The 25,769-nt window shown below is 43.8% G+C and overlaps 1 protein-coding gene across 1 annotated transcript; it reads right to left on the reverse strand.

Annotated features, from left to right (window-relative positions):
- Window positions 1-5,908: 5,908 nt before the first annotated feature.
- sec61a1 (SEC61 translocon subunit alpha 1) lies at window positions 5,909-25,769 on the reverse strand. Its single transcript, XM_033036978.1, has 12 exons — window positions 25,589-25,769; window positions 21,588-21,655; window positions 18,516-18,581; window positions 17,810-17,888; window positions 16,663-16,794; window positions 15,440-15,549; window positions 14,173-14,326; window positions 13,234-13,394; window positions 11,781-11,978; window positions 10,833-11,024; window positions 10,282-10,358; window positions 5,909-8,122 (listed from the first exon to the last, which is right to left on the reverse strand). Exons 1-12 carry the CDS (start codon window positions 25,593-25,595, stop codon window positions 7,936-7,938), a joined length of 1,431 nt encoding a protein of 476 aa, XP_032892869.1. The 5' UTR covers window positions 25,596-25,769; the 3' UTR covers window positions 5,909-7,935.

The following is a 25,769-nucleotide window of genomic DNA, read 5'->3' on the forward strand; positions in this document are numbered from 1 at the left end:
CAACTCAGAGGGCCAGGCAGCATCCCTGGAGAATATGGATAGGTAGCATTTCATGTCCAGACCCATTTCTATTCAGAAATGTCCCGACCAAAGATCATAGAGCGCAGCAAGATAGTCCACTGGTCGAAAAATCCGTAGTAGGTCATGGGTAATCCTCAGCGCCATTTCCGTAACCGGCTTCCGTCTCCGCTCCAATCTATGATCTTTGGTCATGGCGTCCGCTCTATGATCTTTGGAGTGGACTATCTTGCTCCGCTGTATGATCTTTGGTTTACACTGAAGATAGACACAAAAAGCTGGAGTAACTCAGCGGTTCGGGCCAGGCAGCATCTGTGGAGAGAATGAATGGGTGACGTTTCGGGTCGAGTCCCTTCCCACCCAGGTGTTAGATAAAGTTAATTATTTTTCTTCTGATTACCTATAATTGTGCCGTGCTCTAAAACTTCAGCTCCTAGCTCAATATGTATGAAATTGTTGCAATGCAGAACACAGTTCTGAATCGCTAAAGGCCGATGCATTTCATTTGCCCAAGTGCAGCCAGAACTGTCGCGGTTCCTAATGGATCGCACTGGGAGTCTAAACTCAAATTATTATCCGATGTTTCTTGATCCAGTTTCTTGATTGTGAATTAGGAATTGATGCACTCAGGACATTTTTCCTCGATTTTTGTTTTGGGATAATGTAATTGGTTTACACCGTTAACTAATCACAACTGAAGTAAAATCTTTTAAAAACACGTTGTTCCTGCAATTTTTCATTTACGCGGTTTAAAAAATATATATGAATACTAATTAGCAGAATATAGGGTAACCGGCTATGACCACGTGTAACTATTTATTTTACAGAAATTCTAAAGAAATATTTAGATTTCAAAACGCAGGCATTTTAAGCGTCGGATTACAGTAACGGTGCCTCAACATTAAGTGTTCCATTTCTCTACAAATCTCCAAAATGCTACCCATAATTTTTTTTTAAATTCGAATTCCGTGTAAACATCCATCACTTTTATTTATTCGATCCAAAATGAAAAGGCTAAATGTTAATAAAATGCTAATCCTTACAAGCTTATTTGGTTATGAAAAGAGGGGAATGTCTGAAGCGCGTAGTTACTGGTGATTAATACACCCCGGGATCGGTTTCAACGCGGGATGAAGTTAAGTACATAAACTGGAGCCAGGTGCATTAATCATCCTTGAACACAAAGATCAGCTCCGCTCTATGATCTTTGCTTGAACGCTCGCTGTTCTATTTCGATCGCCAATTGTACCCTCGACTGGACAGACTGATGTGTGTATAGGAAGGAACTGCAGATGCTGGTTTAAACTGAAGATAGACACAAAACGTTGGAGTAACTCAGCGGGCCGGGCAGCATCTCCGGAGAGAAGGAATGAGCGACGTTTCGGGTCGAGACCCTTCTTCAGACTGAAAGTCAAGGGACTGAAGAAGGGTCTCTTTCCGAAACGTGAACCATTCCTTCTCTCCAGAGATGCTGCCTGTCCCGCTGAGTTACTCTAGCATTCTGTGTCTATCTTCAGTTTAAACCAGTATCTGCAGTTCCTTCCTCAGCATTGCCCTCTCCTTCATGCCATTTTTAATGTTCGAATTGCAGATAATGCAGGCCATTGAAATATTGATCTGACATGACAGCAAGCAAACATTTGCTAAAATTAATTCCATCCTGTGCTGTAAGCCAAAGCTCGCATCCGTCCTCCCCAAAAAAGACAATGGTTGCAAGCTCCGATTCCATTCTAAGTTAGTATTTCAGAAACTTTTCAATTACCATATCAAATCATTCCCTTGATAGTTTTCCTCATTTCTATTTTCAAATAAAGAAACCAACCCGACCCCGCTCTATGATCTTTGCCGATTACACATTCCACGGAAGTCGGGTCGGGTTTGCTAAAACGGCGGACGTCCCGTACTACACGTCAGCCCGTTGGATTTTGCAAGAGTGGGATGTTTCAGGTCGGGACCAAATATCATAGAGCGGAGCAAGATGGTCCCCTCTTGCAAACAGTGGATCAGGCAGCAACTCTGGACAGCATTCTGTTATTCCAGCACCGCATGGTTGTGATTTGAGGTGCTGCCTCTTGGGGATCCAGATGGAAGCTGTGGTGTGGGGAGACTCAAGCGCAATTTCAAAACCTGGTTCGGGTGTTTGACCAAACATTGTTTCCAGTCCCAGACTCAAATGAACCTGATGGCTGTGTTGAAAAGTTTGATTGTTTTAAATAACTCAGAATCAGCTCCCATCTCTGTCCTGGCACTTATATGCTGGAAGTCAGTCATACATCATGGAAACAGGCCCATCGGCCCACACCAGCCATACACCTGTCACACCTGCCTGTATTTGGCCCATACCCCTCTAAATCTGTCCTATACATGTACCTGTCCAATGGTTCTTAAATATTGCAATAGTACCTGCCTCAACTATCTCTATGTTCCCAGGTTGGGTGGAAGGGCCCAAGTCTGTGCTATGTGACTATGATCAATATGGTGAGACAACTAAGCTGGGCTTCTGGCCTTCATTGGACTGAGAGTTGTGATGGAACCACGCCTCTTATTTCACTTGGGCAGTTTACAGCTCAGCAGTAGGAATGTTGTCTCTCTAATTTCAAGTAACTCCTGTATTTCATTCCCTCCCCTCTCCCCATCCCACCAGTTCCACTGTTCGCATACTTGTTTACCTCTTGTTATCACACCTTCCCCAGCCAACAATGGGTCATTATGGGATACACCTTTCCTGAGGTAATCTGTTAGGGTTCTGAGGCGGAGACGGGGGAAAAGAGCAGGCATTAGCGCTAGGCTAACAGCTAACCCCACCCGACCTGCAGTGCCCTCGCTTCTCCTCTCTAATGTCCGCTCCCTGGACAACAAACTTGATGAACTGCGTCTTCTCAAGACAACATACAGGGATATAAGAGACTGCTGTGTGTTTGTTTTCACGGAATCATGGCTCCACAGCAATATCCCGGATACGGCAATACAGCTGGAGGGAATGACATCGTTCCGTGCGGACAGAGAGGCAGCTAGCTCTGGTAAGAGCCGAGGTGGAGGCCTGTGCTTGTACATAAACAAGGACTGGTGTGTGAATGCTACGATAGCCGGGAAACACTGCTCTCCGCTGATAGAATTCCTCATCGTGAAATGTTGGCCTTTCTATCTGCCGAGGGAATTCTCCGTTGTTTTTGTTGTGGCTGTATATGTTGCTCCAAGTGCCAATGTAAATTCTAAGGCCAACGAAGCACTGGGAGCTCTGCATGACGCCATCAGTGAGTTCCAGACCAAATATCCTGATAGCTTCATTGTGGTGGCCGGGGATTTTAATCACACCAGCCTTAAGACTGTGCTCCCAAAATTCAAGCAATATGTGGATTTTGAGACCAGGGGAGAGAACATCTTGGACTTGGTTTACACCAACACCCCAGAGGCTTACAAGGCAGCCCCACGCCCTCACCTGGGCCACTCGGACCACATTTCAGTGTTTTTAACACCAGCCTATAGACCTCTGCAAAAACAAGTCAGAGCGGAGAAAAAACACACCAGGGTCTGGCCAGAGGGAGCAGCCTCAGCACTGCAGGATTGCTTCCTGCACACTGACTGGGATGTGTTCAGGACAGCAGCATCCTATGATGACCTCATCAACATCGAGGAGTACGCAGAGACTGTAACCAGCTACATTGCCAAGTGCACCGAGGATGTCACTATCATGAAAACCTTCACTGCACGTGGAAACGAAAAGCCATGGATGACAGCAGAGGTGCGCTCGCTGCTGAGGGCTCGTGATGCAGCCTACAGAGCCGGTAACACAGCCACTCTTCGAGCTACCAGGACTGCACTGGAAAAAGGAATCAGGGCAGCGAAACATGCGGGGAAAATCCAGGGACATCTCTGTGACACAGGAGACACCAGGAGGATGTGGAAGGGAATCCAAACACTGACAGGGTACAAGGCAAGGCAGCAGGTAACCGACACGGACACTTCTCTCCCAGATGAACTGAACAACTTCTTTGCACGTTTTGATGCAGCAAACACCACACCCAAGGGGAGAGCCAGCCCCTGCTTACAAACCGACCAGCCAGTCCTGACCATAGACTCAATGGACACACGGAGAATCCTGTCTAAGGTCAACCCGTGGAAAGCAGTCGGACCCGACAACATCCCAGGACGTGTGCTCAAGGAATGTGCTGAGGAGTTAGCAGATGTGCTAACAGACATCTTTAACATCTCCCTTAGTCAAGCCATTGTCCCCACATGCCTCAAAACTTCCACGATAATCCCCATAGCGAAGAAACCAGTGGTTGCCTGCCTAAATGACTACCGCCCTGACCCCAATAATAATGAAGTGTTTTGAACGCTTGGTGAAACCCCACATTACTGCCAGCCTCCCCTCATCGTTAGACCCCCTCCAGTTTGCCTATCGCCCCAACCGTTCTACAGAGGATGCCATCTCTACCACGCTGCACACAGTACTCACGCATCTGGAAAACAATAACACATACGCCAGAATCCTGTACATTGACTTCAGCTCAGCGTTTAACACCATCATCCCACAGAGACTTGTGGAGAAACTAACCCTGCTGGGCCTCAACACCACCCTGTGTCACTGGATCTTGGACTTTCTGACAGAGAGACCGCAGTCAGTCCGTGTTGGCAAGAACTCTTCAGGCTCGATCACGCTGTGTGCTCAGCCCGCTGTTGTTCACATTGCTCACACATGACTGTGCTGCCAGATTCAGGGACAATAAGATCATAAAATTCGCGGATGACACAACAGTGGTGGGACTCATCAGCGGAGATGACGAATCAATGTACAGGGAGGAAGTGGAGCAACTAGTGGACTGGTGCGGCAAAAACAATCTAGAATTAAATGTCGACAAAACGAAGGAGATGGTTGTCGACTTCAGGAGGGCGCAGCCAAAGCATACACCCCTCATCATCAGTGGCACTGCAGTGGAGAGAGTGGAGAGCATAAAGTTCCTCGGTGTGCAAATTACAGACAGCCTCACCTGGTCCAGGAACACCACTGGGACCGTCAAACGGGCCCATCAGCGACTGCACTTCCTGAGGAAACTAAAAACAGGCCTCACTCCCCAACATCCTCAGGACTTTCTACAGGGGTACGGTGGAGTCTGTACTCACGTACTGCATAAATACGTGGTACTCCACCTGCAACTGCTCGGACAGGAAGGCTCTGCAGAGGGTAGTGAGGGGAGCAGAGAGGATCATTGACGTCTCCCTACCCTCGGTACAAGAACTGTTCCAGAGCCGCTGTCTGAAAAAAGCTCAGAGAATTGCTAAGGACAAGCTGCACCCCCTCCACATACACCTGGATCTCCTGCCATCAGGCAAGAGATATCGAAGCATCAAAGCCCGGACTACAAGACTGCTAAACAGCTTCCTACCACAGGTTGTGAGGCTGCTAAACAGTCACTCTGTACTCACAGTCACTTGATTCTGCGGCTGGCACGGACACTTTAATAACTGGCACTGGCCACTCAAATCAGCTGCCCCGGACATTTTTATGATTGGTTTATTGTATTTTAACGTTGTGTTTTACCTGCCTTTAACTATTTATTTATTTATTTATACTGTTCCATCAGGGACTGGATTGTTTTTAGTGTTATTATGTGTGAAACGTTTTAAATTTCATGTGCGATGCTCCGCTATTCCCTGGGAAACGTCTTTTCATTTTGCACTGTACAAATGTTGCTTGCAAGATGACAATAAAGGTTGATTTGATTTGATTTGATTTGAAACCAGAGATGCTGCGTGACCCACTGAGTTACTCCAGCATTTTATGTCTAGCTTGTGAAAGCACTGCAGGATGGTAGAAAGATAAGCTGCTGAGTGGAACAATGGAGCAGGTATCCACACCGATTCACCTGGGTACAAAATTAATCAAGAAGACGTTCTCAAAACGCTTTTATTTATAAAGTTTGAAGTGAACAGGTCCGGGAGGGAACAAACACTGCTTTGTGGTTTAGTCATGGTGAACACGTGGGAATGCATAGAAATTCCATTTGTTCCAAACTGGAACAGAGAACTGAGAGAAAGAAAGAACTCCCGAAACATTTTACACGCAGCGAGAAAATGCTTTGAAATATCAACACAGCGGAGGAACATCAGTTTCATCTGGACATGGGCATTGTGTACAGAACCAATGGATTGGTACAGGGAGAGGCAGCAGCGAATTTATATCCGAAGGCCAAACCTGGAGGGCTTACTCAATACTGAATTTGTTCTGTCAGCATCCTGCACTCCAGTGCCCGCTCCGGGTCAGCTGGCAGAGGAGGTGAGCAGTCCATCCACACGAGACACTACCACATAATCCAACCGGAGATAGTGAAGGGGATACCCAGCTTATTCTCATGCCACCTGCTTCCCCGCACTGGTGCCAGCCAAACCCAATGGACACCCGGGGGAAATACAGCAGCTGTAACCCTCATCACAACACTGCAGGAGGGGAGGGAGCCCAAGATTTTCCCAACAACGCAGTAAATATTGCAATAATTCAGATCTATAAGGGTTTAACTTTAAAATGTAGGTGCAACTGTCCATGAGGAGATGCTTGGGGCAAATGTACATCTATACTTTCAATAAATCTGCTGGAAATCAGCCTTTAAAGGCTCCAGAGTACACAGGTGTATCCAATTCATCATAGCTCATTGCAAGGTAAGAGTGGAATGTTCAACCAAGGAGAGCAGTCTTCCAACATTGCACCCAATACATATTTGTCACACCATTACCCAGGTCTCCAGCACAAAGCCGTTCCACACTCAGAGAACACCTGCTGCATGTTCAATCCAGTATTTTCTCTAGGAAAAGACTACACTCCGTTGAAACACAACACCACGTCTGCCGTACCCACTATTCTCACACACCAAGCTATGAAGACCCAAGGAACTGCAGATGCTGGAATCTTGCGTACAACACGCAAGGTAGATTGGGCATCTTGGTCGGCATGGACAAAGAGCCTGTTACTGTGCTGTACGACTCTATGACATAAAGTGCTGGAGTAACTCAGTAGGTCAGGCAGCATCTCTGGGGGATATGGATAGGTGATGTTTCAGATTGGAACCACGAATAAGTGCCCAGGTCATAAACATCACGTGTCCATGTTCTCCAGAGACGCTGCCTGACCCACTGAGTTACTCCAGCACTTTGCGCTCCACACTAAGACATGGTCAGTAGATTATTTGGTCACAGCACAGCAGCACATAACTAGATCTATGCTCAACACAAAGTTCATCACTACATTCTCTGCTCCCACCCAGGTCAAATAGTAGTTCAGCTCCTGAGGCTAATACATCCAGAGCCAGAACCAAGAGTAAACCAAAGATCACTCCAGGGTTGTTGAAGTAAAGAACTGCAAAATAGACACAAAGTGTCAGAGGAACCCAGCAGGTCAGGTCAGGACCATGAAGAACAGCCCAAACCCAGGACATCACCTATCCATGCTCTCCAGAGATGCTGCCTGACCCGCTGAGTTACTCCAACACTTTGTGTCTATCAATCCTGGGACGTCTTATTCAATAACTATCAGGAGAGGTATATATATATATATATAAAAGGGGGGGGGGGGGGGAAATCATCCCAGACATCTTTTGTTGCCCCTTTCAATTAAAGGTGGAAATTAACATAAGCCACACAACAAAGCAGTACTCACACAAAGAACACGCATCATATGGTGGGCACATGTGCTTTTAACTGTAATTAAACACATTCCATAATTTGATTTTTAGCACACGGTGCCAAAAATGATGAAAACCTCTTAACCCTTTGCCACCCAACGGCCTTGAAATTCGAGATGAAAACAAAAATAAAAAGTAATAACGGGTGAGAAAGGTTTAAGATGATCTCTGCTGTGATAATTCTGAAATTTCTCTGGCTTGGATGACAAATGCCTTGGGGAAGTGGAGATAATCCATGCCCTTAGAACAGCAAGGCTCCCATGCTTCCCACTTCACTCTGTTCCTTCACGAAGATCTCAAAGTACTGGTAAATGATGGTGACCGCCAGCAATATACCAGTCCCAGAACCGATGGCACCCAGGAAGTCAGCGAGAACGGAGAGCGCGCCGATGCACAGACCGCCAAAGGCAGCAGCAGTGGGAATATACCTGTGTACAAATCAAACACATATCAGAGTTTCAAATGTAGGAACAAGGAACAGCAGCTGCTGGCTTACAAAATAAAATAAAGTACTGGAGTAACGTGTGTGTTTAGGTTAAATTGTCTCTAAAATTGCTCCGAATGGATGAGAAAGTGGTATATCAGCGTGATTGGGTGATCAATGGTCATCATGGATAGGCCAAAGCACCTGTTTCCATGCTATATCTCTAAAACTAAACAAAAAAACAACATCACTGGTCACAGACTTTCAACCACACAAATAGCCCTTGACCACTACCGTAGACACAAAATACAGGAGTAACTCAGCAGGTCAAGCAGCAACTCTTGAGAAAAGGAATAAGTGACGTTTCTGCTCGACCCAAATCCTCACCTATTCCTTTTCGCTAGAGATGCTGCCCAACCCGCTGAGTTACTCCAGCATTTTGTGTCTATCTTCAGTGTTAAACAGAATCTGCAATTCCTGTTTACACACCTTGATCATTACCTTCTGCCCCAGGACTTCCTCTAACTGGGATGGTTAGTCTGTAGACAACCCTTGCTGTACCTGATCCAGAGACCTAACACTAGACTCAAGACAGAAGAAGTGCTCCCATCCAAAATATTGCCTGTCCATTTCACTCCACAGATGCTACCTGACCGGCTGAGTTCCTCCAGCAGTTAGTTATTTTTGCTCAAGATTTCAGAACCTGCCTCTAACACTTCTGAAAGCGTGCTAGTTACACAATACAGACAAACCCTTTAAAGCAACCACTTGTAGCCTTGTAACAAATGGAACCCAACTACACTGAAATGAGTGCACTGGATAAAATGCCCCCTAGGTGGAGTCTGAGAGTCATTAGGTTTCTTCCAGCAACAGTCTGCCACAGTAGGGGCATCAATAAGCAGAGGGCATCGATTTAAGATGAAGACATTTTAAAGGGTATCTGAGGGTTTATTTTCTCTCACACACAGTAGTTGATATCTGGAACAAGTTGCCAGAGCAGATGATGGAATCAGATGCAAATACTATGTTTAGAGGTGTGAGACAGACACTTAAATAGGCACGGTATGGAGGGAGAAGGAGGAACTACAGATGCTGATTTATACCGAAGATAGACACAGAATGCTGGAGTAACTTAGCGGGTCAGGCAGCATTCCTGGAGAAAAGGAATAGGTGATGTTTTGGCTCAGAATCCTTCTTCAGGCAGAAGGTATGAAGGGTCTCGACCCGAAACGTCACCCATTCATTCTCTCCAAAGATGATGCCGGTCCTGCTGAGACTCCAGCTTTCTGAGTCTATCTTTGGTTTAAACCAGCATCTGCAGTTCTTTCTTACACAGAAGGTATGGATCGTACTGTTCTCATGCAGGCATATGTGATAAGTGCAGATGGGGGTAAAGATCGGCATGGACGCGGTGAGCTGAAGGCCCTGTTCTGTACAACTCCGATTCTATGACCCCTCGAAGAGACAGTTTTTGTATTGCACCTACACTCTGCCCATCGCAACAAAATATTTCCCGACTGAAAGGTTCAACTTCAAGCACAAGCCTCAGGTAATTTAATTTAAAGCGCCTTCACTGACCAGCTAAATCAAAGACCGCAAGAAATTGCAGAAAATTGTAGACACAACCCAGACAATCACGCAAACCAACCTCCCTTCCATGAACTCCATCTACACTTCAAGCTGCCTTGGCAAGGCCACCAGCATAATCAAGGACCAGTTTCACCCACTCACTCCCTCTTCTCCCATCATGCAAGAGGCACAGGTGCAAAACCACATATAGACAGATTCAGGGACAGTTTATTTCCTGCTGTTATCAGGCAACTGAACCATCCTATTACCAACTAGAGAACAGTCATGAGCTACCATCTACCTCATTGGAGACCCTTAAACTATCTTTAATCGGATTTTACTGGACTTTATCAAACCGGAGATAACCTCCAGGGTGGTTATCTCCGGTTTGCTTCCAGTTCCCCGTGCTGATGAGGGCAGGAACAGGGAGTTAAGGGATCTGAATATGTGGCTGAGGAGCTGGTGCGGGAAGCAGGAGTGTTGGAGACAGGAAGGCAGCGTGTTTTTGCTCCGCACTCGGAATTTATAGGAACCGTCAGAGATTATACTTAAAGAAAAGCCTGGTACAAACTAAAAAAAAGATTGACAATTTACCTGTTAAGCTCATGAACCATTGAGGTCTCACGGTGTCCCCTCATCACCATCTGCTGTTCTTTCAGCTGTTTAGCAACCTGCAAATGAAGAAATACTCTCCTTCAGATGGTAGTGTGGAAAGAAGGCTTCAAACCTGCCACCCATGCAAGGCTGTAACGACTTACTATAAAGGCAAATCTTTGCACGTTGATCCCAGAGGATCGATCACACACACACGTGCACGCACACGCGCGCACACACATGCAGACACTGGCAGACATACAGACTTCTACCCAGTAAAATCACCCCAACCTTTTATCGCCTACCTATTATTTTAGTTTAGTTTGATTGCATTTAAATATATTATCTGATTTGTCAGAATGCAAAAAAGCTCTTCACTGCACCTCAGTGCATTTGACAATTATAAACCCAAAGCTAATTTTTTATTTTCCTTTTTTTACACCAACACAGATTCCAGATAATTTTAAATCACTCGATTAAAAGTGGTGACACCAGGTAACAAGGTTATGATTCACTCGATTAATGCATGTTTCAGTTGTTCTGATACTCACATCCTTAGCAGAAGAACCAGACACTTCGATCCAGGTCTTGGAGAAGAAAGCGCAGGAGCCCAACATGAAGACGATATAAATGACTGCATGCACGGGATCGTCTAACACAGAGCCGAACGACTCCGGCGGGGACAGGAAGTAGCACAGACCACCGACCGGGTATGCACGGGCTGGACCTCCTCCTGTGTTGTCCTTCAATGTGATGGAGGAAGAATATCCGTAAGAGCAAAGAACGAGGGGATGAGAGACACTTCACATCACAACAGGCGGCACAGTGGCGCAGCTGGTATAGCCACTGCCTCACAGCGCCAAAGATCCAAGATCGATCGTATGGAGTTGGCAAGTTCTCCCTGTGACTGCGTGGGTTTCCTCTGGGTGCTCCAGTTTCCGCTCACATCTTAAGACGTGCGGGTTTGTAGGTTACACTACTTCTATGCTATCCCAGTTTCACATCCTACGCACTAGGGATAATTTACAGAAACCAATTATCCGACAAACCTGCACGCCTTTGGAATGTTGCAGGAAAACTGGAGCAGCTGGAGAAAACCTACGGGATCACAGGGAATACTTATAAACTCCGTACAGACAGCACCCATAGTTAAGATCGAACCCGGGTCTGTAGCACTGTGAGGTAGCAGCTCCACTACTGAGCCACCCATCTTTCCCCTATTACTATAAACTAATGATCCATGCACTCTAGTTGTAGATTCCCCTAACCTTGGTTGAAAGACGGCAACTATCTACACTATTTATACAGTTCTCCTTGTTATTAAATCAAACCATAACCCCCCCACCCACCCTATCCAAGGTACTTTGAAATGTTTTACCAAGGCAACATAAGTACAAGCCCATTCACACCAACCTGTGACTTACTTTCTCTGTTACCCGATGCCTTTATTTATAACAATGACCACCCTCCACCCACCATACTGAAGACCTTGTACTTACAGACCAGGTGCCCAGTAGATTGACTATGAAATTGCCACTGAATCTTGTAGATAACATCTGGGAGATGACGTAGAGATTGGAGACCAGAGCAGACTGGAGGATGATCGGAATATTTGATGTGTAGAAAAGCTTGATGGGGTAGGTATTGTACTGTCCACGGTAGCGGGCAGACTTGATTGGCAAATCCACTCTGAAGCCCTGCAAATGTTAATGTAGAGATCATTCACTCAAATTCAGTTTCATTTGATGTTGAGACTATTAATGATAAAAGCCTATGCCCAGTCACAGACGAGATACAGATCATCCTCGGCTTGAACTGATGTACAGCCCATTCATACCGGTGAGCATTGGATTCTGGCCGGATGGATTTCTCAGCTACTCTGAGACCGCAGGCACCTTCTGGTAGCCCAATCACAGGAAAGATGTGAAGGCTTTGGAAATGGTGCAAAGGAGGGTTACCAAATTTCTTCCTGCTTTAGGAGGTCTAACTACAAGGAGAAGTTGGACACTTGGATTGTTTTCTCTGGAACCCTAGCGGTTTAGGAGAGACCCACTAGAAGTATAAAATTATGTGGCATAGAAATGGTAGACAGTCAGAACCTCCCCCCCCCCCCTCCCCCCCTCCCCCCACCCACCCCCACCCCCCCCCCTCCCCCCACCCCCACCCCCCCCCCCCCTCCCCAGGGTAGAAATATCAAAGCTTTAATGTGAGGGGGTAAAGTTTTAAGGAGATGGACAGGGCAAGCTTTTTTGCTTCGGTTTGGTCAGTGCCTGGAATGTGCTGCTGGGGGTGGTGGTGGAGACAGGTGCGATAGCAACGTTTAAATGGCTTTTAGATAAGCACTATGGATATACAGGCAATGGAGAGACATGGGTTATGTGCCGGTAGATGAGTTGGTCTTGGCATCATATTCGGTCCAGAGATTGTGGGCCGAATGGCCTGTTCCTGTGCTTTTCAATGTTCTGCGTTTTGCTATGTTGGACCTCGATTAGTGAACACAGTTCCAAGGCGATCTGTTCGGGTTACGAATAGTTCTCAGAAACAGAACCTTGCCATATTACTTCAGCAAAACCCAAGGTGCTGGAGGCACTCAGCGGGTCAGGCAGCATCTGTGGAGAGAATGGACAGGAACCCTTCAGACCGACCCGCTAAATTCCTCCAGCACTGTGTTTTGCTCAAGATTCCAGCATCTGTAATTCCTTGCATCTCTAAGACTTGTACTTAATTCGGAACAGCTGTGTACTGACTTGTTGCTGTCCTACAAATAAAGTCCATCTCCAGGAAAAATTTACAGCAGGAACAAAGAGTCCATTTTCCTCACAGTGTAAGTTGTGAAAATGTATGAAGTCAGAGATACGTCACCAAATGAAATGACTGAACCTCAATTAGTTTTAGTCTCAACTCTTGTGGGCAATGATTAACAGTCAATCTTGACAGCACTGGTTTACATACCTGAAAGTATATCACCACAGCAAAGACGAAGATGGTAGCTATGAGGTTCATGAGGTTCGGCAGGTTCTGACGGTAAAAGGCTTCACGAAGAGCACGGACTTTGTCCTGTCGCGTGGCCAGGAGATGGAAGAGGGCAATGATTGATCCCTCAAACTCAGTCCCTGTTGGAAACAGAAAACAGTTAAGAACAGACTGAAAAAGGGGGGAAAAACAGTGCTGGAGGAACTCAGCAAGTCAGGCCAGCATCGCTTGAAGAAATAACAGATGACAATTCAGATTGGGGCCCTTCTTCAGACTGATAAGAGTGGGGGGAAGCTGGAAAATGACTGGGGCAAGTGATAGAACACGAGTGCTGGGAGTAACTCAGCGGATTAGGCAACATCACTGGAGAACATGGATAGGTCACATTTTGGGTCGGGAGCCTTCATCAGACCAATTAATTTTCAAAACTCGTGCATTAGAGGAAAGGGGGAGATAGAGCCATGTGTACCAGGGTACAGTTTGTTGCCTGCTATCCAGTCAAAGAAACAACTATACAAGATTACAATCGAGCCGTCCAGTGTATAGACACAGGATTAAGGGGATAACGTAGAGTGCAAGATATAGTTCTCAGCATTGTAACGCATCATTTCCATAGACAGAGTCCAATGTCCACAATGGCGTAGAGACAAATCGGACAATACCCTAGCTTATGGAAAGACGCTCAGTAATCTGATAATATTCGGGTTATTACTTTATTGAATTTTTGTATATTGCATATTATCTATGAGTACTGTGTTTACAACCATAATGCTGCTGCAAGAATCTAATTGTTCCGTTGTCGGCAGCTCTGACAATTAAACACGTGACCTTGAGCACGGCACTATTAGTTGTGAGTAATGACCCTTCACTCAGCTGAGATTGGTTGTGTTGTCTTATAAAGGATCACTTGTGACCTACCTCTACCAGTGTTCACTGTAGTAGGACTGAAAGCCTTCCATACAATGGTCTCGCAGATGTTTGTGGCGATGAAGAGAGAAATACCAGATCCAAGGCCATACCCTTTCTGTAGCAGTTCATCCAAGAGCAGGACAATCAGACCAGCAACAAATAGCTGTTTAAAAAAAGTTTGAAAACTCCGTCAGTTTAGTAAAACTCTACACGGAAGGAGTGCAGCTTGTCAGGAACACCTCAAACTCCAAGATGGTTCCATTTTCCAGCATAAAGCAAATCCCCACCACCCCTCAAAAAAAACTACATGCATGAAAAATGTAGTATTATGGCTCTTCTACCTAACATGAGGGTAGCTTAACCCAAATTTAGAGCACTATTCAAAGAGGATTTTTTTTTCACAGAGATGGTGGTAAGCACATGGAATGAACCTATGAAAAGTTTGGAGAGATATGGGCCAGAGGCAGGCAGGTGGGAGCTGCTTGACGGATGCATGTGGAAGCATGGAAGAGTTGGGCCGAGCAGCCTGTTACCGCTCTGTATAACTCTGTTACCATATGTTTAAGTATTCACTAAACAAATCTTTGCAGTATATTAATGTTCTGCCAAAGGCTCCTTGGGGTAACTAATTGGTGGCACAATGGAAAAATTATGAATTGCACCAGTTAACTATCTAGGCTAATATCCCATGCACAAATTCAAAATACAAAGCAAATTGCAAAAACGAGGTTGGAACCACGCTTGTACATGCCAAATTTAGAGGTTTCCAGACTTTATCAACAATAACCATCTTAAAGACCAACAATAAAATCACAGAGGCACATATGTCCATGTCCACCACCAAGCACCCACTTATACTAATAAGGTTCAACAGTCATACGAGCAGAATTAGGCCATTCATCCCATTAAGTCCACTCAATCATGGCTGATCTATTCCCCCCCCCCCCCCCAAGAACCTGTTAATCTCCACTTTAAAAATAACCCGATGACTTGGCCGCTTCAGCCGTCTGTGGCAATGAATTCCACAAATTCATCATCCTTTGACTAAAGAAATTCGACCTAATTTCCTTGCTAAAGGTACATCTTTTTATTCGGAGGCTGTGCCCTCTGCTCCTAGACTCTCCCACTAGTGGAAACATCCTCGCCACCTCCACTTTATCGAGGCCTTTTACTAATCCCAGCACCAGCTCTCCAGTCTTTATGCCTTGATGATTCAGGTATGGTCCAAATATTTAAACACCCACTTCCACCTCATCACAACACCTAGTGTCTTTACTTGAATAATGATCAGGAGGCAGATGCCTGCGCCCATTTCTGATGGATCTCCGTACATCCCAGTCATGACGTATACAATGGCTTGTCCGATGGTAATGATCATACCAAAAACTGCAGAGCAAAAGAGAAACAAAGCATATCTTGAGCGAAGGCCTTAACAACATGTGTATACACCTTTTAACAAACCTGTATTACACCTTTTATGGGTCTCAACCCATACAAAAAAACAGCAAATAAACAGGCTTCAAAATTACACTGGATTAATCGAAGTTTGCACTAACCTCCAGATATTTACATACAATGACTCTAACCTGAGGCAAGTAATTTGTTGGCTTGTCCAAGCTATTTTCTTTAATACACTAGTAACAATTATCATTAATTCACAAATATTGCAAAAAATTAACAGAACAGGCTACGAGCTGCTGCGTCATAGGTGTCAGAACCCCAATTTGATCCCAACATAGAAGCTGCCTGTGTGCGGAGTTTGCATTCTCCATGTGACCGTGTGGGTTCCCTCCACATCGCAAAGTTGTACGGGTTTGTGGGTTAATTGGCCCTTTGCAAATTGCCCCTAGTGTGTCGGGAGTTGATGAGAAAGTGGGATAACCTAGGACTAGGTGATCAATGGTCGGAATGTATTCAGTGTGCCGATGGGCCCGTTTCCACGCTGTATCTCTAAACTAAACATTCACAATGTGGCTTGTGTCACGGAAGGTTTTCTGGGGACAACACTTTCCTCCTTACCCCCCCCCCCCCCATAGCAATGGTAAGACAGAAATAGGCTGTACCAGCTAAGTTAACCCAAACGACAAAACCAACGCAACTAGGTAAATAGGTCAAAATGTGAAGTGATAGATTCTGAAAGGATTCTCCAAAAAGGACACCAAACTGGTTTGTACTTTGTGATAAATGCGCAGTTTAAGTATATCAAGATATCAAAATGGAAATTCATGCTCAGAATGAGAAATTCAACCAGAGGTTTATTGGCGTAGGCTTATGGTGAGGGGGAAAAGATTTAATAGCAACCTGAGGGGTAACTTTCTCCACACAGAGGATGATGGGTTTACAGAATGAGCTGCCTGAGGAGGTAGTTGAGGCAGGTAGTATCATAACACAGGCAGGTGGGAAGAGTGTAGACGGGACATATTGGTCGATGGGGGCAAGTTGGGCCAAAAGGCCTGTTTCGACTATAAATTCATAGTCAAATTGCAACCCTAGACGTACGTTTTTGTGCTCCATTAAAGAGAGCGCGATCTTTGGGGGTGTCACCAACTTCGATGATCTTTGCACCTGCCAGAAGCTGCATGATGAGACCAGAGGTGACAATCGGCGAGATACCCAACTCCATCAATGTACCTGGATTCAAGAGAGACACATCTTTAGTATCACTAATCTTCCTGCCTTCTTTATTATAACAGGCAAGGAACTTGCCACTTCACACAGCCTGCGTCAGCTTTATTTTATTAACGATTTTATTCTCTGAACCACAAAGCCGTGGGGCCTGAGCCTCATTTCACAGAAAGAGCACACAAAATTTACGACTCATGCTGAAGTAACATAGGCTGCAGAAAACATTAGATTAGTATTCTTAAAGTGGAGATTGATAGGCATCAATGGTTATGGACAGAATGCAGGGGAATGGGGTTGAGAGGGGAAAATAGATCAGCCATGATCGAATGGCGGAACAGATGCAATGGTCCAAATGGCCTGATTCTGCTCCTGTCATGGTCATAAGGAAAAGCAAGATGGTACTACAGCATTAAAAATGCATGTACCTGAAAAATTCAAATAATTGGAACTTAAAACAAATTCCAAGTACATGATATAATTAACAAAAAAAGGCTCTTATAGAGACCACAGGAATCAGAGGATCAGCAGCTTGCTACTCAAAAACTGGACTTGAGTCCAACCATAATAGTAGAGACAAAGAACTACAGATGCTGGTTTCTACAAAAGATAGATAATGTTGGAGTAACTCAGTGGGACAGGCAGCATCTCTGAAGAACATGGATAAGTGACCAGTCTGAAGAAGGCTCCTGACCCAAACCGTCACCTACCCTTTTCCTCTAGAGATGCGGCCTGACCCGCTGAGTTACTCCAGCCCTTTTTGTCTATCTCCAACAATTGGTTGGCTTCACTCAAGTTCGTTCTGGACTTAGCGGAGAACTCTCAAGTTCAGACCTACTGGTCTAGGAGAGGCAGAATGATAATAGTTCTCTTCTAAAGATTGGCCTCAGTCAAAGGTTCACATGCTACAGCAGGTCTAACACGCAATGTGAAGGGAAGATGGGGAGCATGGGCCACTTGAGAAACTTTGCCAAGTGCTAATCCTAACTGGTGATATAGAACCTGATCTAAAATACCTCCTTACCTCTGTTGGAAGCTAGGATGACTCTCATCCAGTAGAAAGGATCTGCAGAGTCCGATGACATGATGCCAAATAAAGGAATCTACAAAAGGTTTAAAAACAAAATTCTTGTAATTGTTGCATTGATAATACTCAAATCAAATCAAAAACAGGCGAGTTTGAAACAAAATAAAGTGGCAGCTCACTGTCAAGGCCAGGCTGCTTCAGTGAGTCCATCAACATTCTCTTCACAACTATCACCCCCCCCACTCATTCCTGTGCCCCCCACCCAAATCCTGGTGAGCCTCCAATGCTCCTCCACTGTCACCCTGCTTCATGCTCCTCCTTGCTAAACTAATTTTCCACTCAACAACCCCCATTTCCATTTCGTCCCCCTCGTCTTCCCCCCCCCCCCCCCCCCCCCCCCCCACCCTCACATCTTCACACAAATCCAGTACTGTGTTCTGGTCATCTTTATTAAGACACATTTCTTTTTCCAAATTCCACAGGAACTGAAGTTAAATCTCACAGATACTTGGCAGGAATTTGAATATATCTTTGGATGGTGAATCCAAGATCGAGGTTATTACTCCAGGATTTCAATCACATCATCTCCCCAGATTTGTACATTAAGCCAGCAACTCTGTAGCGTTACAACATTTTATTTTTTGCGAGCCAGATGTTTGGCTGCATGAAGGATTAAGTGCAATATAGTTGTTAAGGTACTGACCTGGCAACAGACCAAGAAGATGAAAAGCGTGATGGCTGTCCATAATACTTTTTCTCTGAACTGAATCTGTAAAAAAATAATTAGAAAATTGAAACATCAACACAAGTCTGATGACAGCATGCTGTTTATCAGAACATCAAGAGCTCACTCAAATCCCTGAGCCCACGCCACAGCCAACCAGTTCATGGACAATTTTCAACATTAGCACTCTTCATTCGAAGTTTCCTGCTTTTCTTCCCTCTCAAATGGCCAGGTTCTGATACCCTAGCCTTAGAATCTGCTCCCCACAAAAGACTCCTCTCCGCCCATCTCATCATTAACCATCAATAATGCTCCCAGATTTCTGTTAACTCGCACTTAAATATCTCATACACAAGGAAGCCTCAATCATTAATTCATAGTTACATGACAGATAAAATATGTCTGCTAAAGTGTATTAAACTGGAGGCGCATTAAACATTGATTGCTATTGGCAGGACAAATCAGGAATCCATTTCACGGCAATTGTGACCTACATTTGCTGGCAGAATCAGAGAAGGGAAACTATTTACGATGCCAATAAGCATTGGATAATCTACCGTTATTAGAGAAAGGCAATGGTTAGTTATATTAAAAGAACCATTATCACACTATTACTTAAGTACCATGACTTAAGTACCTTATTATTATTACTTAAGTACCATGACTCTCTGCTCCCAACCCCATCACACCAAAACTAACTTCCTTTCTTAAAGTGAGAAACATACAACAGAACATATTTTTGTTGACAACTTCACATTGTGATAAACCAGCATCCACAGGTTGCAACAATGAGATTATACTTCTCGACAAATCAAACCCAGGGGCCAAACGGAGGCCGACGGTATATTTGGTTAAAAATATCAGCAACATCCATCTGGATTGTTGTCAGGAGTGCTGCTCAGGATGCTGGTAGCTCCAAGTCATAATACCACGGTTTTGCTCCAAGCATGCTGTAACTATTCCGACATGAAAGCAAGCATATGCAAGGCGCCATGGTATCCAGCTGGAAACAATTTATTTCCACCTTAGAATAGCAGAGCAAACTTGGCACACTTTTCTTTTAGGCTGGCTTGCCTTGACTATATAAATATTATTTCCATTTGTTCAAACTATGCAGAGGGTACAGCACAGGAACAGACACATTGACCCACAACGCCTGTGCTGAACATGATGCCAAGATAGACTATTCCCCTCTGCTTGCACACTATCCATACCCCTCTATATCCATGTGCCTATCCATCTTAAACACCACTCTCATATCTGCCTCCTCCACCATCCCAGACAGCTCATTCAAAGTACGCATCACCTTGTGTAAAAACAAACTGTGTATAATATTTATTTTAGTTGTTTATCTTTTTAAATATTTTACTTTGTATGTATCGTTAGCTTTTAGAAATGTTTGAATGGTGCACTGACTGGCTGACATTTTACAATTTTGTTGTACATGGTTCATGTTACAATGACAATAAAGAAACTATTCTATTACTTCACCTGCGACATAAAATTGCAATCTCCAAGTGTTATGATTTACCAATTATACATATCCCAAAGTATACATGAAACAAGATATTTAAAAATAGGACGCAGGAGGCCTATAGAAGCAGACATGCACGTTCCAAATTTCTTGCTCCAGAAAGAAAAGAACGTATGTTCAGCAATAAAATCTAGGCTGATCTTTACACTAACGAGGGTTGTTTTATGGGCCAAACGCTGGCATGGGCAAGTTGGGCCGAAGGGCCAGTTTCAGTGCAGCATGAGATACATTAAATTGTGATCACCCCTAATGGAACAAGGCTTGAAGCAAGGCTTGCATTGTCCCTAGCCTAAGTATTGGTTTGATTTTACAAAAGAGGTGCCAGCAGTCATGAAATACAAAGGTAACTAAATCCCTTGGGCCTGACTACATATCAGGAAGCAATAGAGGAAATTAATGGGGGCCTGGCAGATACTTTTCCACCTTCCTCGGCCACAGGTGTGGTACTAAACGACGAGAGAATGGCTAATGTTGTGCCATTATTGACAAGTGGCTGCAAGTCTTGCCAGGGATCTGTAGATCAATCAGCCCAACACAAATGGGAAAGTTACTGGTGGGGATTTTGAATCAGGGCTCCCAAAGTTAATTGAGTTATTTTAAAGTTAGTGAACAAGATGATTGACAAGGGCAGGGATAGATATTGTCAACATAAATTTTAGCAAAGATTCTGACAAGTTCTGCATGGTAGATTAGTCCAAAAAAATGGGATCATAAGGGGGTGAGGGTGAGCTAGTCAAATGGATACAATATTAAAAGACACCTGGATAGGTACATGGATAGGAAAGATTTATAGGAATATGGGGATTTACTTGCTAAATCATTTGCTGCTTTAAAATGGTCGTTTTGAGCATGTGTCGATGAAAACCTGCTGAAGTAACCATTATACAAGTCATACAACTATTTTCACAAAAAGGCAAAATGCTGGGTAACTCAGATCAGTTAGCATCTCCGGAGAACATGGATAGGTGACGTTTTGGTTCGGGAAACTTCTTCAGACTCTTTTTAGGAGACTTTTAATTTGCTAAGTATTTTTTCTCTGCAAAATCAAAACACCAAATAGATTTTCCTGCATCATCCTCAGAGGCAATTATTGCAAGCGAAAGCTAGGCAAAGGTATCAAAGAACAGAATTAACAGATTTTCCAATCGTGTATTACTACTACTTACACGAACCATCACTCAAAATTTTAAGGAACATTTAAGTTTAGTTTAGCAAGCCTAATAAAATGGCTTTGAGAAAGCTGTGCTGTCTTAGTGGTATAGTAGCCTTGGCTGAAGGGTTAAACCAAGCCCACTTTTATATATAACAGAAGCGCTTGCCATTTTTCTCAACTAAATCAAATTGGCTGGTCCACTTTTCTTTTTAGTTCATTAATTAGTTCTAGATTTATAGCCAGCACTTGATAGGACATAAAGACCCAGGGATCCCATTAGGTAATATATAAATACAAATGACATTTCTGCCATGCAGCTTTTCTGAGTAAATGAACAGACTGAGGCAACAGTTGATGAATTTACCTTTCTTTCTGGTTTCTGGATTTCTGGTAATACAGCACAGAACGGTTTGATCACTTCAAGGAATTTTACTGGAAAAGAAATCAATGACATTAGTTTGTCAAGTGTGGAAAACAAAAACAGTTGGCAACAACCCACAGGATGTGGCCCCACTGATCATTGAGAAGCAGACCACCAAATTACAGATAACTCACTTTTAACTCGCAAAACCCATGCTTCAAAAAATTCCCCTTCCCGTCCCACTAATGGTTTCAGTCCACTGCCTCATGAAAAGAATGATGCTTCCAAAATTAACCTTGGAGTGTTGAATTTGCAACGATAGAGAGTCAAGATTCTCATATGTCCCAGATAGAACAACGAAATTCGTACTTGAACTTCTTGCCAAATGGAACTACTTTGTATTGATCTTCTTGCACACCCGTGTTAATAAATCAAGCCTTGTCCATGTCCCGGGACTACTGTAGTCCCGGGACAACATAGTGCAAAAACTACACAGCTGGAAATCCAAAATCAGAACAGAAAATGCTCCATCCCATCAAATGGACTCTTATACTCATTATACTCTACATAACTGAATCCATCCAGCCTTTTCTGCTTTTAACCACATAAAACCATAACTGTCACCATCTATTTTCTCCACATATAAAACTTGTTTTATCAATGAATCGGGACAAAGGCTCAGATTGTATACTGTATTATTTTTTATATCTCCCATGTGTTGATGAATACTTAAATGTGAGAAACAAACATCTTGGAGGCCTTAAGACTATAAAGTATTTAAAGCACAGCAAACAGCCAATTACCTCGTGTCCAAAAAAGGATTGGTTACCCAAGAACCGCTGAATAAAGTCTATACACTTTAGAAAAGCAGAGAATCGGGTAGAATTTGATACGGGTTTATAATTATTTTTGGATTAATTTGTATTTACTTATGACAAATTAACTCAATAAATGGCTTAAAGATTACATGAAGCCACTCCTAAAGATGATCTAAATATAGATTGGATTGCATAGCAATTTAAAAGAAAACACAAATTGCTATGCATATTAATAATGAGCCAACATTAATGTCAGTGATTTTCCAGGCTCTAATGACCCAAGGATGTGGGAGAAGGATTTTTGTAGCACATGCAAACAGTGAAGCATACGGTTTTATAAAGAGTTTAAGAAGGAACTGCAGATGCTGGAAAATCGAAGTTACACAATTTTTTTTTATAAAGACACAGCTAAGCTGGATGTACCAGGATGTTACCTTCTTGTCATCACTGGTTCATGTACTAATTTAACTGTACAAGTGGCTTCATAACAAATAGCTTATTGTCATACTGTTATAAAATTCCAATAATAAATGTCAGGACGCAGCACCATCTTAATTTACCTCTGGTGCATTATGTTAATGCAAAAGGTTTTCAATACTTCCGGTGATAACTCTCCAAGCATAGTTTATAAAAACAAGGAACTGCAGATGCTGAAGTACAAAATACAGAGAAGGAGTAACTTGGCGGGACAGGTAGCATCTCTGGTGAATATGAATAGGTGACATTTTGGGCTGAAACCCTTCTTCAGACTGATGTAAGGGGGCAGAAGAAAGCAGGAAGTGACGAGGGCCAGGACAAAGCCTGGTAGATTATAGGCTGATACAGGTGAGCAGGGCTGTTTGATAGGCAGAAAGTTGGACAAAGGCCAGAAATAAATAGACAGAAAAGAGACTGGATAGTTTGCAAATCCACACAAGTGGCATGAAATATTTGCTATTTTAACATCCAAAATATCCCCCACAAAATCGGGTCATTAACATTCAAGTTGTCCCAATAGCATGTTCATATGAACCAAGATAACAAGCACGAGAAATAAAAATTATCTTCAAGATGAGACAAAGCTTCCACTAAAGTCTTGATTAAGGCACATATGAGGGGCCATAACTTTGTGCCCAATGACAAACCTGACCAAAATTGATCTTATGCTACAAAATGCATTTGGATTATTACACATGAGCCCTGAGACAGCCAGAGAAAAGTATTAAGTATGGTCCTTAGAATCTTTATAGCATTCAGCTCTGTCTGCCTCTGGGCTTTACGTCACAGGTTACATTCAAGGAGCGTTGGGGATGTCATACTACATTCCAAAACTGGAGAGGTAATATTTCACAATTTTACACTCAACGTCAATGTCTGTCTGAAGCCGACATTCACAAAAGGCCACAACTGCACAAACCACGTATGTACATATATAGTGCAAACAATAACTGATTACCAGTGCAGTAGGCATCTAGACTTCAACTGTGTCATGAAGCATAGGATTAGTGCTGCATCATACTATTTTACAGTGGACAAACTTGCACACATGTTCACTATTTTATTAAAATACAAACCAATTGTTTAAACTTGACCAGCAAATGTCACCATGCATCAAAACTAATTGTGTAATTCAAAATACAGAGATGAAAGTGTTAAAAAAAACAAAACAGATTTTGCAGCTGTAATGACAGTTAAACTGTTGGTATTTATCATCACATAGAAAATGAAACTACTTCAGAATTTTCACAAAAATCTCAGCTACTGTCAGCATTTTAACACTCCTCTTGGGAGAAAGGTTTCTGAAAATCATAAGCAAGGAAATTAATTGAATTAATAGACAATTAAATTATCCTGTTAAATTCCCTGAAAATATATGTAGGTGCAGACCTTTAACAGCATATTTCTTAACTTTTCTGGATTTAAAAGAAAATTGATCTTATTAAAAAAAACAATTCCCCCTGGTATTTTTGTCTGCAAGGAGTCGCAGACTGGCACTCGATTGCAAACAACATTGGAAAAATGAAAATGCCACATTGCTTCAGGTTCACCATCAGCTTTATCTTCAGGCACTGACTGGTGCGCATTTTATTTTTAATATCCATTTGATCTCCCATCATGAAAATCAAAGCCTTTAATACTACTTTCCCGCGTGACAGCTCATGCCTCCGCAAATAATCAATAGTGGCAATACTCATTTATTAGGTTGAGAACTCAAAATCATACACAACCTCTAAATTAAAAAAATCAATGCTGCATTCTCATTAGTGCAGACTTTTGAATTGGGACTAATATCTTGTAGTGAGACATCAAATGAGTCAGGGGTGTGAGAAGGGTGCAGAAGAGGTTTACCAGAATGCCACCTGGATTAATGGGTATTAGCTGCAGGGACCTGTAGGACAGATTTTAATTATTTTCACTAGACAGCATGGGAACACCTGATAGAAGTATATAAATATAAGAGGCACAGATACAGTAGGCAGTCAGAACCTTTCTCCCCAGGGTGAAAATGTCAAAGACTGGAGGACATAACTTTAAGGCAAGAACAGCAGCAAAGTTTAAGGAGATGAGCAGGGCAAGCCTGGAACACACTGGTGGTGGAAGCAGATAGAACAGTGGCACTTAACAGGTTTTTAGATAGGCACATGGATAGGTATAGGGAATGGAAGGATATGGATCAAGTGCAGGCAGATATTACTTTGTCTTGCCATTAAGTTTGGCACATACATTGTGGGCCAAATAATCTGTTCCCGAGCTGGAATGTTCTACGATCTGAATGTCAGCCAGAGGATGTGGGAATTTAGGGGAGGGGTCCAAGTAGACATTGTTACTGTTTTTTAAGGATCCGTCATCGCCAAAGGAGCTACGTGGCGCCTAACTCCTATACCTCTCTGCATCTGTGGCACCGGGAACCTGAAAGTCCAGGACAAGCTGGGGGTGGGCGACATTTCCCAACCTCAAAGGCGCGGCTCCAGGCTTTGAATTAGTTTTATCGGAATTGTTTACTATTTCCGCCACCACCTCAGTCCCATTATGCTCCCAGTTGAACCACGTCCGCGCCATCTAACCCCCCGTGAAGGCAAACGGAGAGCCTATCAAACCCAGCCTGCGGAGGTTCCCTTCAGTCAGGGCCCGGAGGCTCGGGTCACTATTCACGCGAGTCCCAGGCTTGGCCGGGGCCTGCTAGGCCTCTGGTTCCAGGCTACTTACTGCCCATGGTGGTCGGTTTGTGGTGGCGAACCGGAGTTCGTGCGAAGTGGGGAAGAAAGTGGGACACGGCCTCGGGGAGCTGGGCTTGTCTGCCGGCCTCTGGAATCAGGAAGATGTCGCCTCGCCGCCGCGTCAGGGTCCGAAAGACACGTCAGCGCCAGGCAACGGCGGGGGCGGGCGC

The sequence above is a fragment of the Amblyraja radiata genome, chromosome 18, assembly GCF_010909765.2.
Source record: "Amblyraja radiata isolate CabotCenter1 chromosome 18, sAmbRad1.1.pri, whole genome shotgun sequence".
Lineage (NCBI taxonomy): Eukaryota > Metazoa > Chordata > Chondrichthyes > Rajiformes > Rajidae > Amblyraja > Amblyraja radiata.

Excerpts from the sequence above, each read along its gene's own strand:
- sec61a1 (XM_033036978.1), bottom strand. Across the intron at positions 11,025-11,780 it reads ATCTACTGGGCACCTGGTCT|GACAACACAGGAGGAGGTCC; the intron begins GTAAGTACAAGG and ends ATCACATTGAAG. Across the intron at positions 8,123-10,281 it reads ATGGTTCATGAGCTTAACAG|GTATATTCCCACTGCTGCTG; the intron begins GTAAATTGTCAA and ends ATTTGTACACAG.